At 60.5% G+C, this 14,204-nt stretch overlaps 1 protein-coding gene across 1 annotated transcript in view; it reads right to left on the bottom strand.

Moving 5' to 3' along the window:
- Nucleotides 1–11,411, bottom strand: part of PRDM12 (PR/SET domain 12) — a gene marked incomplete at both ends in the record, with an annotated part of 13,883 nt that extends 2,472 nt beyond the window's left edge. Inside the window, 3 exons of the mRNA XM_080668040.1 lie at nucleotides 8,146–8,301; nucleotides 9,175–9,365; nucleotides 11,189–11,411. Of these exons, the coding sequence (XP_080524166.1) occupies nucleotides 8,146–8,301; nucleotides 9,175–9,365; nucleotides 11,189–11,411 (570 nt within the window). The remainder of the gene's footprint in view (nucleotides 1–8,145; nucleotides 8,302–9,174; nucleotides 9,366–11,188) is intronic.
- Between the last annotated feature and the right edge of the window lie 2,793 nt (nucleotides 11,412–14,204).

Here is a 14,204-nt window from a genome sequence, read left to right as displayed (position 1 = left end):
AACTCTGCACACTGCCTCACAGCCAGGAGGCCTCTGTCCTGGCACCTGCCATGGAGATGTGGCTCCCGTGGGCCCTGTTCCACAGGCCATTCCCAACAAGCTGCACAATCTCAGAGACCCTGGGGTGCTCTGCTCCCCTCTTCCTACCCAGGCTTCCCGCCATCTGCTGGGAACGGCGCTGCCTCCCAGACTCACAAGCGCCCCCAAGCGGATGACAACAGAACAGCAGCCTCAGTGAGCAGAAGTGACAGACACCCAAAGTCAAAAGACTTTCCATTTCTTACGTGGCTGGGGGGGGGGGAGGGGGGGCGGGGGGCAGTCAGCCAGCCCTCAAGTCTGCAGGGCACAGCTGGATGTTCCTAAGGAGCCTGCATTGCGGGGTACCCCGTGGCACTTGGCTACCCCCTGCCCGATAAGGCTCTCATCTGGAAACAGCTCTCATCCAAAGCACCCCCAAGGCGGCACCACACCACAGGTCATCCCCTCCCCATCACAGGGCTCGGTATGACTCCATGCACGAAAGAACCTCCCGGGTTCTGGCCCCCTGAGGAAGTACTGGGCCACTGAGCCCTACACAGAACCCACTGAGCTGGTCCTGGCCTATGGCATACAACGCCAGAGACAGCACGGGCTCTCTGCTCCCGGGGGGGTGGGGGGAGGGCCTGCCCCTGGGAGTGGCCGTCAGGAGGGAGGACCTGCAGTGGTAATCCAGGGAGCTGTGGGCGGCTCCATACGCACCACCCTCCGGGACATCGCAAGGGGCCACCAGTACCCCTGCCGAGAGGGGAGCCGTCAGGCCCAAAGGAGAGAGGGGACGGCCCATCACCCTCCTGAGGCCTGCACCCCAGAAGAGCTGGCTTTGGCACACACCCCCCGGGGTCACTCTGATTTGTCCAGAGAAAGATGGACACCCCAGGCAACAGCTGGCTTGTTTTCCTGGTGGGTCCCCTTTTTTTAAAAAAAATGTTTTTATTGATTTTTTTATAGCGAAAGAAAGGGAGGAAGAGAAATAGATATTGGTTGCCTCCCACATGCACTCCAGCCAGGCATCAAGCCTGCAACCTGGGCATGTGCTCCGATCCGGAATCGAACCGGTGACCTTCTGGTGCATAGGACGACACTCAACCAACTGAGCACACCAGCCAGGGCCCTGGCCTTTTAGTGACGCAAAAGATCCGATGGGATTCCATTTAGGGGTGTCTGGTATCAGCTGTGCAGGCCCTCCCGTGGCCTCTGTGATCACAGCGAAGGCCCACCCCTTCCATGCGGTTCTGGCCCCCACCATACTGTGAACCTACTCTCCGGCACACCTTCTTCCTCTGGTCAGAGGCGGGAAGACTCTCAGGCAGCACAGCCAGCTCTGTTCCCCGGAAGCAGAGGGACGCGGGGAGGGGCAGGTGGGGGAAGGAAGTGCACCTGCGAGGGGGCCCAGTGACTGAATCCTCCTAAGACGCAGCCAGGGGTCACCGTGCCCCTTCTCAGCCAGCCACGGGCCCAGAGCACATGGCCCCGGGCCTCAGGGAAAGTGAGTGCTGAGAACAGACAGAGGGTGGCGCCAGCTCGGGGCGGGGAGTGTGGCGGGGGGGTGGGGGGGGGGTGGGGTTGGAATATGGAAGAACCAAGTGCAGTCTGAACCCGCGGACAAGTAGGTGGTGCCTCAAAGAAAGCAGGAACCACCGCGAAAGTTCTGGAGGCCTCTCTGGTCATTCACAGTCGTGGCCACTGTCCAGGAGGCCAGCAGGTCAGGCCTAGAGGCCCTGCGGGAAAGGGGCGGCGAAGAGAGGGGTTTTGTGAGCCCTTTAGGAAACCGGAGGATGGAACTAACACGTTTCAGATAAACTCACTGTGAAAGAAGCCACTGGCCACGAGACAGCGCACCTGGGACCCCCGTTATGAGGTCCCTGGGTGACCTTGCATAAGCCACTTTGCCTCAACTGCGCGAACTGGGGTCTCTGAGGTCCCCCAACTTTAGGACTCCGGCTGTAAGTCACCTGCAATATTGCCCCAACGCCTGGCTGCAGTTCTTAGATGTGCTGACATGTATCCATCGTGGATTTTGTACAGCAGCCAGCCCCCATCAGACAGCCTGAATCTGCCTCTTCCTTCAGGAGACGCACAGCACAGGCTTCCAGTTCGGTCAGGTTGGGGTCCCCTCGGGCTCCCCACCTGCTGAGCATGTGGCCTTGGGCAAGTCTCTGGGTCTCGGTTTCCTCCACCATAACACAGGGACAGCAGCACTGCCCCGGCCTCACGGGGTGCCGGTCCAGGCGCACAAAGCCCTTTACGCGATCGATACACAGGAGAGCTTGCTGTGACCCCCCCGCACCCCACTCCCGAGCTTGCCAACCTCGCAGAGAAGCTGGCAGTGATCTCAGGCGCGTGGGAGTCCCGCAGTCGCCGCCGCAGAGCTGCCCCCTGGCGCCGTTAAAGCCCAGCGTGACCGTGGCTTTGCCTTCACTGTCTGACAGGAGCATAGGCTGGGCCCTCACTACTTCCCACAAACAAGGGATGAGAGGCTCAGCAAGCCCCCCGCCCCCCCCCCCGCACCCCTCCCGCCCCCATGATGTCACCCTGAGCCCTGAGCTGCAGCTCCACCTCCAGACTAAGTCCGCGCTGGCCTTTTCCTTTTAATGGACAGTAAGAATTATGAATTAAACACAACAACAAAAAGGGCGATGATGACTGAGGAGCCAAGAACTCTGAGACCACACAAAATGGGAAAAGAATTATTCCAGAGCTTCAGTGTTAGCTGTTTCAATCCAACGGCGAGGCGTTCACCCACTCACATTTTTCACACGCACAGAAACTGGCCCTGGCCGGTGTGGCCCAGTGGGTGGCAGTTGGATGAGTCTTCTTCCCGTGAACCATACAGGACCGATGTTTCTCTCTCTCTCTCGAAAATCAATCTTTAAAATGTACTCAAAGCGGTTTTACTAAAATTAATTATGAGGTTGAAATAGTGATGCGGAGCCATGGGCAAAAGTGGGTAAACACGTAAGAGGGTAGAGAATGAGCAGCCAGCCTCTCTCCCACGCCGGATGCCAGTCACTGCAGCGCGTTCCTAGTGGTGAAGGGCCTGTCATTTTGAGACAATTAACCAACGCTGATTTAGGTTCCTGGGGAGCGGCGCGATGGCCCGAGCGATTGCCATTTTCTACACGACGCATCTGATCTTTGAAAAAATGAGCCGCTCTCATACTATTTTTATACAAAAAGAAATAGTTTTTTAAAGAAAGAGAATCTGTTAAGAAGAACCTACTGGAATTGAGAATGACGCACATCCCCAGACAGCAAGAAGCCACCAGCCCTCTGAGCGCCACCGGGGAAGGCAGCCTGGCCTGCACAGACCGGGAACTGGGAAGCTTTCTGGGCCCTGGGAAGCCGGCAGCCGCCCTGATCTGGACGTCTGGTCTCTGCCTGCTCCCAGGCAGCCTCTTCCTGAGATCCTGGTCCTATTGTCTGGAGGCCCCCCCTCCTCCCCCCGGCCCGAGCTCCCACCAGCTGCCCGCCTACGAGCAAAGACCAGCCACAGTGTCCTGCAGGCCCCCTCGTCCCCTCACTCCCGCTGTTTCTTTAAGGCCAACCCTTCAGCCTGGCCCAGCCAGGCTCTCCCTGGGGCTCAGAGGACCAGAATCAGCTGTTCCTTCGCTTTTCTGGGAGCAGAAATGGCTCGGGACATGCAATCAACCTCACAGTTCCCAGAGCAACTGAGTCCCGCACCCATCCCCACGACTGGAGGGGAGGGCGGAATATCAGGGCCTGAGTTCCATGGACAAATTACACCATCTCTCAGCTCATGCTTCTTAGCCTTATTTATCAGCCCACAAGTTTTGCCCTGCCCCATTTCCACTTCTGAATTTTCATACATTGAAATGACGGGGTTTGGGGTTTGTCTTCCTGATACAAATTCACGCCACACTATTGAACATGCTCCCAGGGGCTCCGCTGCCCTCCCTTCCCCAGGCGGTGCAGAAGCCCTGGTCTAGAAGAATCTCCGTGTCATCTGGGCGGATATCAATTTCCATTGTACCACAGATGTCCTGACACACCAATTAATAGAGTTCCAGCAAATAGATATTGGCCAGGGAGGCCCCGTGGTAGCCAAAGGCTCGGCTCTGGGGTCGCGGACAGGCCTGAGTTCGAATTACAGCCCAGCAACCCCCCTCAGTCTCCCTGAACCCTAGTTCCATCGTCATTAAAATAGGGAGAGTGATGGAGAGCACCTCACGGGGTGGAGAGGATTCTATTTCTAAAAAGTTCCTAAGCCCTAACCGGTTTGGCTCAGTGGATAGAGCGTCGGCCTGCAGACTGAAGGGTCCCAGATTCGATTCCGATCAAGGGCATGTACCTTGGTTTCGGGCACATCCCCAGTGGGAGGTGTGCAGGAGGCAGCTGATCCATGTTTCTGTCTCATCAATGTTTCTAACTCTCTATCCCTCTCCCTTCCTCTCTGTAAAAAAAATCAATAAACTATATTTAAAAAAAAAAAAAGTTGCTAAGCCTTAGCAAGGTGCCGGCACATGGTACAGGCTCACACAGTGTCATTAATGTTGCTCATTAATAATCAGAGCACCTTACCTGCACCCACCAATGAACAAGGTCGAAGGAAAGCCGAGCTTATCCCCCTAGGGCCAGAGAAAGGAGCGGTGGGGCTATGCACTCCAGGGGAAAAAGCTCAACGGCCTGAACTGAGAAGGAAAGTAGCAAGAAGACCAGCCCACATTTCAGGGCCAGGAACTTGTCAAAACACGGGAGGGAAAAGACTGGGAATGCTCTTCCTCGTTCCCAAATCCCAAAACCCCACCATCTCTTATTCCCACATCCTTTTCTTGTGCTGAGTTTTGGAGTCAAAGGTCTTGCTTCCGGGGGGGTGGGGGTGTTTTCCTGGGAGAACTGGGTCCATGTGTCCCCCTTTCAACTCAGCCCCTCCTCACCTACAGAAAGAAGTATTCATTCAACATGGAGCTCCCACTTGCCATGGGCTGGGAACTTTCTAGAAGTGTCATTGTAGGCCCCTGAGGTTAGAGTCGCAATGAGCAAGGAGGGTGCCCCAGGGATAACACGCCTGGAGATAAGCCAGATGCACAACAGGCCTGGGTGCTCTCCACGGGCTGGCTGGCCTTGAACTCCCACCCTGGTCTCCGTGTGGAGGGCTGAAAATGGTGGCGCAGCAGCAGTAGATCCCGCTTATTGAATAAAGATCTTCCTTCTTATTTACTTTTTTTTGGCAAGCAATGGGTTACTGTTACGAAACATAAATAGTTCTGAGTGACAGAAAGATGAAGAAAACCGATCACGCAGAGGCCTCTCTCCTTGGCTAACTTGCCCACGGGCCCAGAACAAAGAGCCGAGGCTCCCAGGGGCCTTCTGGGGAGGGGTCTGGGTGCACCATGTCTTCTGGCGGAGCCTAGGAGGGCCGCGTGAGCTGCGGCCTTGGACCCGCAGCGCGATGGCCACGCACGCCCACACACTGGCGTAGTCTGGTAGGTGGAATCGGACATTACAACACAACCTGAGAAAACCGTCACCACGGAAAAGTGTGCCCAACTGCACGCTGTAAAAATAAAATGAGGAAGCCCTGGCTGCGTAGCTTGGTTGGTTGGAGCGTCGTCCTGATAGGCTAAGGTTGCAGGTTCGATCCCCAGTCAGGGCACATACAAGAATCAACCGATGAGTGCGTAAGTGGAACAACAAATTAACCTCTCTCTCTCTCCCTCTATCTCTCCCTCTATCTCTCCCTCTCTCTCTCTTCCTCTCTCTATCTCCCTCTCTCTCTCCCTCTCTCTCTCAACCGAGTAAAAGCCAAACCTAATAAAAATAACATGGGTGATGTTCTGTTTCCTTGCCCCTCCCTCAACCAGGCCCGTCTTCGCAGACGTGCTGCTGGACGAAGTTAGAGCATCCTTGGCCAGCAGGTGCTATCTAGCTACCAATATCATAAATGATAGGGCTTTTGCCGAAACCGGTTTGGCTCAGTGGATAGAGCGTCGGCCTGCGGACTCAAGGGTCCCAGGTTCGATTCCGGTCAAGGGCATGTACCTTGGTTGCAGGCACATCCCCAGTAGGAGGTGTGCAGGAGGCAGCTGATCGATGTTTCTAACTCTCTATCCCTCTCCCTTCCTCTCTGTAAAATATCAATAAAATATATTTTTAAAATAAATAAATAAATGATAGGGCTTTTTCCTGATCTTCTTTCATCAACTCACACTCCTGATCAAATGTGGATGACTTTTTCAAACCCTCATAAACCCAGGTCCCTCCTTGCAGAGTTCTTGGGCCGCCGGCCCTCTGACCCCGAATAAATGTCTGTTAATGTGTCCTGGCTCCGCTCAGCTTTCAGCCCGCAGGAGGAGAGACGGTGCACAGTGAGATGAGACCAGCCCCCGCGTCTGCCCGAGCCAGAAGCCCTTCGGCCAAAACCCCCCAGGCGCCCCTCCCCTGTGGGCCTCCGCGGTGCGTGTGCGTGTCTGTGTGGGAGGGACGTGTGGGTGTGGGTCCCCAGGCTCATCTGAATCGGGATGGCTGGGTGGCCCTGTACACATGTGAGGGTGTGTGTGTGAGGGCGAGAGGGGTGAGGACCTGGAAGGGTGTTCTCTATCAGAAGTGGGGTTCGGCCACCCCTGAGGCCGATTCTAGGATGGCTGCTCCCTCAGGGTGTCAGCCGTGCTGGATGGTCACAGGAACCACCTGTCCTGGGCCTGGCCACCTCCGTCCTCCGTCACACCGCCTCCCACTGTCCCGCCTCACCTGAACCCCAATCTAGGAATGCTCACCTTCCTTCTCTTCCACTTCCCGGCCCTCCCGGGGTTCCCCACACACACCTCAGCTGGGGCCCACTCCCCGGCCACACCACACCGGGCAAATACCATTCCGGGGTCATCCCTAGGAGATTCCCTGAGGCCTCGTTATTCAGGGACAACCGGACCTCAATTCCAGAAGCTTCTAGGCCCCAATGCCCCTTGGGCCTTGGAAGGACTTGGGGATCTGAGTCCCCGGGAGAAAAGGGAGCATAGGCTAACAAGAAGTCACTCCCAGACTCTGGGGAAGCTCCTTCAGGCCACCCTACAACTCAGCCACGCCCAGCCCCACCCAGGGGGCACTGTGCCTCTCCCCACCTGCAAGCAGAAGCAGGAGGTCCGGAAAAGTGGGGGGCAAACAACCCCAACACCCTGGAACAGCCTCCCCGACAACCTGCCGCCTGCCGGGGGGAGGCCAGGCAGCATGCCCCGTCCTGGGCCAGATGCTGAGTGAATTTCCTACCAAGGGACACTGCCCAGGAAGGTCCCCACAGGCTGGTCCTCCTTGGCTACCACCAGTCAGCTCGCCATCAGCTCCCCCCCAAACACTGTGAGCTTGTCTGTGTCTGCCCAAGCATCTCTTTCTCCCATCTTCTTGAACCTTCTCATGCCCTGGGCCTGACTTAGCTCCCCCCGCACAAGACCATGGGAAGTGATATTTACCTGTCTGCTATCTCCCCCTTTCTCTCTCCTCTGAGAGAGAAAGGCATTAGTGTTAACATCGCCCCCGATGCCCTGTAAGAGCTCCTGCGTCTGCCTGCCTCCGACTGAGACCCAGGTCCCATGTCTGTAAACTGTAGCAATCACAGAATCCTCCCTTGTGGATTAAATACGTGAGGATTAAACAGGATAATGCGGTACAGCAGCTAGGAGAAGCCTGACACCCGGAGCGACCGGTGTGTGACAGCTGAGACTAGATTGTGACCCCCGTGTCATCAGTGTCCCACGCATGCAGAATGAGGGGCAACACACCACTAAGCCGCTGCAGACACAACGCCCCCCCCCAACGCTTGCCCTGGGCTGCCTTCTGGTCTGGCTCTCTGTGTCGCTGTGGCTTCCGAACCCCAGGACACCCTCGGCCGCTGCCCGGGGACCTCACGGTTGAGGTGCTCATGACATTCCCAACGGCATCACCTCAAAAGTCCCGTCCTTCCCGATCCGCGGCAGAAAGCGTGCCTGGAGGTGGCGCTCCTGAAGACCGTGGTGCGTGGGCCTCAGCCCTACAGCCTGGGCGGGGCCGCTGGGCTGCTGTCAGGCCCCTCGGTGCAGAGCAGACCTCAAACACAGCTGCCCGCACCGCACCCAGCTGCTCCCCGGCTCCCTCGGTGGCGGCAGCGCACACGCTCACCTCGATGGCCTTGTAGAAGATGCTGGTGCCAATCTGGACGACCTCCAGGTTCTGCTCCTGCTCGTTCCGCGCGCATTTGATGTAGGTCATCCAGCTGCGGTGGTCCTCCTGGCTGGCATCGATAAAGTAGCGCACCGTGCCATCCTCATTGAACACCTGGGCACAGGGGAATCGGGGGCCCGGTGAGGCAGGGCTCTGTCGGGGGTGCCACCTGTGGCCAGCCCAGGCTCCAGGCCAGGCGCTCTCCCTCCGTCCTCAGAGCAGCCCCAGGAAGTGGACCCGGCTCTTCCCGTCTCAGTTTCCCGGCTGAGAAAAGAGAGGCTCCGAGCGGCACAGTGACTTGTCTTAGGCCAGCTGGCTACGAGTGGCCAAGAGGGAGTCCATCTCTAGGGGCCACAGCTCCTTCCTGCTGCCAAGTCCTCCCCATCCCCATTAGAAAAGGGTCTCCAAGGGATCACGGAGGAGACAAAGAAGCACCCCCGCCAGCTCTGGGGGGTGGGATGGAGAGGGTTCCCCAAAGCAGCGGAAGGCACTGGCCACACCACAGAGGGCACACAGGAGCCCAGAGAGGCAAGGCTGGCTCAAGGTGGCGCCTGGCCCGGCCTAAGCCCTTTGGGGGAGCTGCCAGGGATCTGCAGAGCTCAAACTGGACCCCAGCTTCCTAACGCAGCAACAGGGAGAGAAAGTGACCAGGGCTTGGGCCTCCAGGGGAGGGAGGAGGTGAGGCGAGGAGGCTGAGGGGAAATGCAGGTGGCGAGGAGGCGGCTCCCAGTCTCCATAGGCCCTGGGCTAGCCAGCATACTCCATAGATTTGGCCAGAGGAAAGAGGATCGGATTTGGGGGGCGGGGGAGAGGGGGGAGCGTACTGGGGCGGGTTGGGGGGATCCAGCCGCATAGGGTCCTGCCGCTCCTCAAGGCCGCAGCTCCCAACCAGGGCAGAAGCAGCTGCTGGGCAAGCGGAGCTCCCCTCCCCACCCCCCACCCGACCCCGGGCTCCCCCCTTCCCCCCCCCCCCCACCCCGCGCCTACCTCCCACATGAGGTTGTTGTTCTTGCAGATGTCTACGTGCTCCGGGGCGATGACGCGGCCGGTGAAGGGGCCCATCTCGGTGCCAGCCTTGATCCAGGTCTTGGAGAAGATGCCGAGGCCCTCGCCGGGGATGGAGCTCTGCGCGATGATCACCTCCGCCGGCAGCACCAGGCTGGACAGCTTCTGCACCTCTGTAGCCGCAGGGGCAGCCGGACAGGGTCAGCGCCCCGGAGCCCTTCCCGCCTGCCCCCTCCCTGCCCAACCCCAAGCGCCCGGGTGACTCCCGCGCGTGTGCGCAGGGACGGTGCGGGGAGGCGGGCTGCGGCTGTGGAGGCTCCGCGTGCTGTGTGCAACCCTGGAGCCCTCCGTGCCCTTGAAAGCTGTGCTTTGGGGCTTATTTCTAGTTTTGTTTTGTTTTTGTGTTTTGTTTTGTTTTGGTTTGTTTAGTCTCTCCACGAAGTCTCAAAGCACCCATCTTTTCCCCTGCCTTCACCCCGGAAAAGTTTAAGAACCACTGAACCAATCTAGTGAGTGATTCCGCGCAGGGGTAAACTGAGGCCAGGTCCCTGGAGGTGGTGATGGCCAAGCCGACACTCTTTGCCCAAGTCCGGTTTTGTGTTCTTCTCCCTCCCCACGCCCGCCCCGCGCCCCGTCGCTCCCACGGAGCTCACCGCGCTGCAAGCGCACAGCTTCGGGGCACCGAGCACGGAGGCCCCAGGGTGCGGTCCGGGGCTCTGACTCCCGCCGGGTGCGGGAGGCCCCTTCCCCGGGATGGGCTGGCAGCACCGGGAACAGACCTCGGACTGCGAGGCCAAGGGGGCTCAAGAGAAACGCGGGGCGCATCGCTCCCCGTGTGACCCCGGGCAGGGCGCGCCGGTGGCCCTCTGCGCCTCCAGAATCGGGGATGCCAGGAAGGGCGGCTCCCGAACCCAGGCGAGCCCTGAAGTCGCCTCTCTGGGCCTGGAAGAGCTAGGGCGACCCGCCGTCCCTGGGGGTCCCCCTGCCGGGCCTGGCAGCCGATGTGGGAACGGCGAGGCGCACGGGGGCGGCCTCCATGTCTTACAAGATTCCCCTCTAAGCTACCTGGGAAAATGCCCGCGCGCCGGCCGGCTGAAAGGGGGGTTAAACGGTGTCCGTTGCAGCGAGGCGGCAATTTGTCACGCTGTTAAAGTGATCGCATTCATTCGGCTCCATTCGAAAGAAATTGCTAATTCTAAATTCATTAGCCCTGGAAGAATGCTGTAGCAGTAAATTGTAGCTCAATGCGGAGGGGACTTGTTTAAAAGGGGCCGAGGAATTCCCCTTACAAAAAGGGGGGATTAGATGGTTGACATAGCGTGAATGGAAGTGGAATTAGTCTGCACGGTAAATTAAGAGAGGAACAGAGATCGTCCAGGGGGAAGAGAGGGCGCCGCGCAGGGATGCCAGCGCCGGGAGAGATTGTTCGCGGGGTGATGAATGAGGAGTGAGAACTTGAGACATCTTAAAGAAAAGAAACTTTCCTCGCTCTTTCTCTCGCCCGCTCCCTCCGAGGCTTGCTCTCCCCGCCGGCCCGCCCTCCGCCCCCTCCCCAAGCCCCCGCCGCCTTTTAAAGTTCTCGGTTTAAGTGGGAACTTGAGCGGGTCAAGCCCAAGTTAACCAAATGAATTTAAAACCCCTTCTTCTGGAGTCAAGTGCTATTACACGCCTAGTAAGGCTTTAAATGCCAGGAGCCCGCCGGCTCCAAGGGGTGAGGGGCGGGCAGGGGCGCGCGGGGGGCCGCCGGCTCCGCAGCCTCGGCGCCGCCATCCTTCTCCCCGGCCTTCTCGGAGCTGCGGGGCGGGGAGCTGTCCTCCGCCCCGCTCCGCCCCGCCCCGCCCGGGCTGGGCTGCTCGCGTCCGGGTTCGGCTTCTGGGAAACCGAGGCACACGGAGCAGCTGCAACGCCTCTTGTCCCCGCCGCAGCCCGCGCGTCGCCCGGCGAGGGATCGGTCCGCCCGGAGCAGGGGACGGGCCGGCCCGACGGCGTGACTCACCGCCCGAGAAGGACTGCGCCAGGACCTCGGCGGTGAAGGCCGTCTTGGGGCTGGCGTGGTGGCTCTTGTCCTCGAAGAGCTGCTCGCCCAGCACGTTGCGCCAGCGGCCGTACAGGAAGCTGTGCAGGATGTCGGAGGTGATGACCTCGGCCAGCGCGAGCCCCGGACCCTTGAGCCCCGTCTTGAGCACCAGGGCCTCCGCCGGGAGCACGGAGCCCATCATGGGCGGCCCAGGGCTCGCCGGCGCCGGGGACGGACGGCCGGGCAGACGCGAAGATGGGTTGAGCGAGAGAGGGGAGCGGAGGAGCGAGAGGAAGGGGAAGGCAGAGGAGCGGGGGAGGAGGAGATGCAGGAGGGCGGGCGGGGGTGGCTGGGAGGAAGGGGGACTAGGGGGAGCCAGGCGGAGAGGAAGGGAGATGGAGAGAGCAGCGGCGATGGCAGAGGCGGCGTGGAGGGCGGCTGAGACGGGGATGGAAGCGAAGTCGGTGGGTGCGGGTGGGTGCGGGCGGGTGGGAGGCGGGTGGCTGCGGAGAATCAGCGGCGGCCGGGGGCTCTCGGTCGTGCGCTCGCCTCTTGCACACGGGCCGGGTCGGTCTTCGCCTTGGCAAAATCTCAGCGCCTTTATAAGACTCCCAGTGACCCTCCTAATTGGTTATTAATGACGCCCTGACGTCGGAGGACAGACTTGTTGTACCCGGCCGGCTCAGGAGCCTTAGCCACCACAGCTCCCCATTCGCTCCTCCCGCCCCTCCCCAGCCCTTCCTCCCCCGCCCTCCTCTTCCTCCTCCTCTCGCTTTGGGAAGCCGGGGCTGGGAGGGAGGCTCCGCTCGCCTCCCAGAGAGGACGGTATGGAGCTGGGGAAGGGGCTCCGCGAAGTTCAGTTTGCTTGGACCCCAGAGACTCTACTGGGCAGGAGGAGACGCTGGCCTCGGGCCGGGGCCGGGCTCACTCATTGTCCCAGGCCCGGACAGGTCCTAAGCGCCTTGGCCCAACCTAGGGCTCCGGGGCACCAAGTCCTGGGCTGTGTAGTCGCCCCAGAACCCGCAGGCCCAGCGCGCAGATGGATCTGCCTGAGCGCTTCGCTTCAAACGGGCGCTCCAATCACCCTGCTTGCTGCTCACAGTCGGGGTGAAACCATCCCTGGGAGAAGAGGGCTGCCGGACGCCGCTGCAGTCGCTGCCCCGCTGGGCCATGACTGACAGGGATGGGCGACGGGCTCCTGGCCGGGGCTAGGTCCGGAGGGGCGGACGGAAATCTGCACTAGCCACGGGTTGCTCGCAAAAGGCTTTCCAGCCGGATAGGGGGGAGGTGGGGTGGAAAGGGTTTCCCGGACTGTACTGAGCGGGAGCAGCCGAGCCCCAGAGCCATGTCCTCCGAAAGTGCAGGCCGTTCCTGGCCAGGCCCGTGGGCACTGGGCTCCATACTCAGGCCTCCTGGCTCCTTCGCTCAGTTGTGATCTTGGGAAACCCGTTGCATCCCCGCACTCCTCCCTTCTTGCCGCCTGCCTCTCTTTCTCCTTCAACCTCCATCTTCTCCCCTTTCCTCCCTACTCCTCTGCCCCGACCCCGCCATGAGGCTTTCTGCTCCGAGGCTCCAAGGCACCTGCGTGCCAGCAGCGGCCTCTCTCTTGGCCTCTCTCCCGGCGGCCCTGGATCCCCGGCCTCTGCATTCTGGGTTCTGGCCGGTGATCTCCGACATCTCCGGGTCGGGAGCTGCTGAGCCCACAGCCAAGGCGGGAAGGCCATGGCTTCCTGCAGGCACTGCTGACTCCTGGGGTTAGTTTCAGGTCCCCAACTCCAGTGCCAGACAAGGGAGGGAGGCATGGGGACACCTCCCCCAACCTGCAGAGCTCCTGCGCCCACGTTATTTCAGTTTCCGTTAACGGGATCGGGTTAGCTGGAGGAAGCCGGCTCCCAGGCCTTCTCCGCAGGGTGGATACTCGGGTGGAGAGGCAGCCGGACAGGCCTTCCCACCAGGAGTGGTTGTCCTCAGGCCCCTTGGCAAAGAGCCCTCTCCACCATGGGGGTTCGGCCTTTACTAAGCCATCCTCACACCCGGCAGCCCTGGGTCCCCGGCCTCTGCATTCTGGGTTCTGGCCAGTGATCTCCGACATCCCGGGTCGTAGACTAGGACGTGGGCAACCGCCGGCTTTCAGAGCCGGGGTCCAGAGCCGCCGGAGGCTGACGCCTGGGGAGGTTGCACCGGGCAGAAGGCGCGACCTTCGGGCCTGCGCCAGCAGAGGGCAGCGCTGCGGAGGAGAGCGCGCAGCCCCGAGTTAGGGTCCCTTCTAGACGCCTCCAGCGAGTCACAGTGGCTCTGGCTTGAGCCGAGGGGGCTGGCACGGGAGTCTCACCGGCGCCAAGGACTTGGCTTCTGCGAAGACTTGGTAGAGGAGGAAATGCGCCCGAGGCAGGGGAGACTACTCCGGGGAGCGCTGCCAGGGCCGCGCAGCCAGCCTCAGCGCCTCCGGGAGACCCAGGCGGGTGAGGACACCGGCCCTTCTCCGCGCTGGGCTCCGTGCCCCGGTGCGTGCAGTTGTTGGGGCTGCACTGTGTGAACTGAGGTCTGTCTTTGGGTCAGGTGACTTCCTTCTGCAAGCCCTGAGGATTTTGCCAATTCCAGACCCCACCCCACTAAGAAAAGTCCTCCGGCGGGCAACATTTGTGTCCTAACCCCACCTAGGGGTCAGAAGGTGCAAGGATCGAGGGCTCCGACCGCCAGGGAGCCCTCTTCCTTTTCCGGAGACCCACAAATCCAGGGCGCGGTGTTGGGGGGTGGGTGGACGCAGAGCCCAGAATAGCCACCCAGCTCGTGCGCCCGCCCGCTAGCCCCACGGGGCTCCGCCGTGAGCTCAAATTCTGTGCTTCGGGTCTAGCCGCCGACCCGCCCGGATCGCGCTCCAGGAGGGAATCCTATAGGCAGCGCCCCAGTCTCAGGGCCCCTTGAAATTGGGGAGCCAAGAACCTTGCGTTTTCATCTCCCCTGGCCGAGACCGCGAGGGAAAACACTGCACCTT

This window comes from Plecotus auritus (genome assembly GCF_963455305.1).
Source record: "Plecotus auritus genome assembly, chromosome: 5".
NCBI lineage: Eukaryota > Metazoa > Chordata > Mammalia > Chiroptera > Vespertilionidae > Plecotus > Plecotus auritus.
The sequence above is the reverse complement of the archived record's forward strand: the minus strand, read 5'-3'. Positions and strand labels throughout refer to the sequence as shown.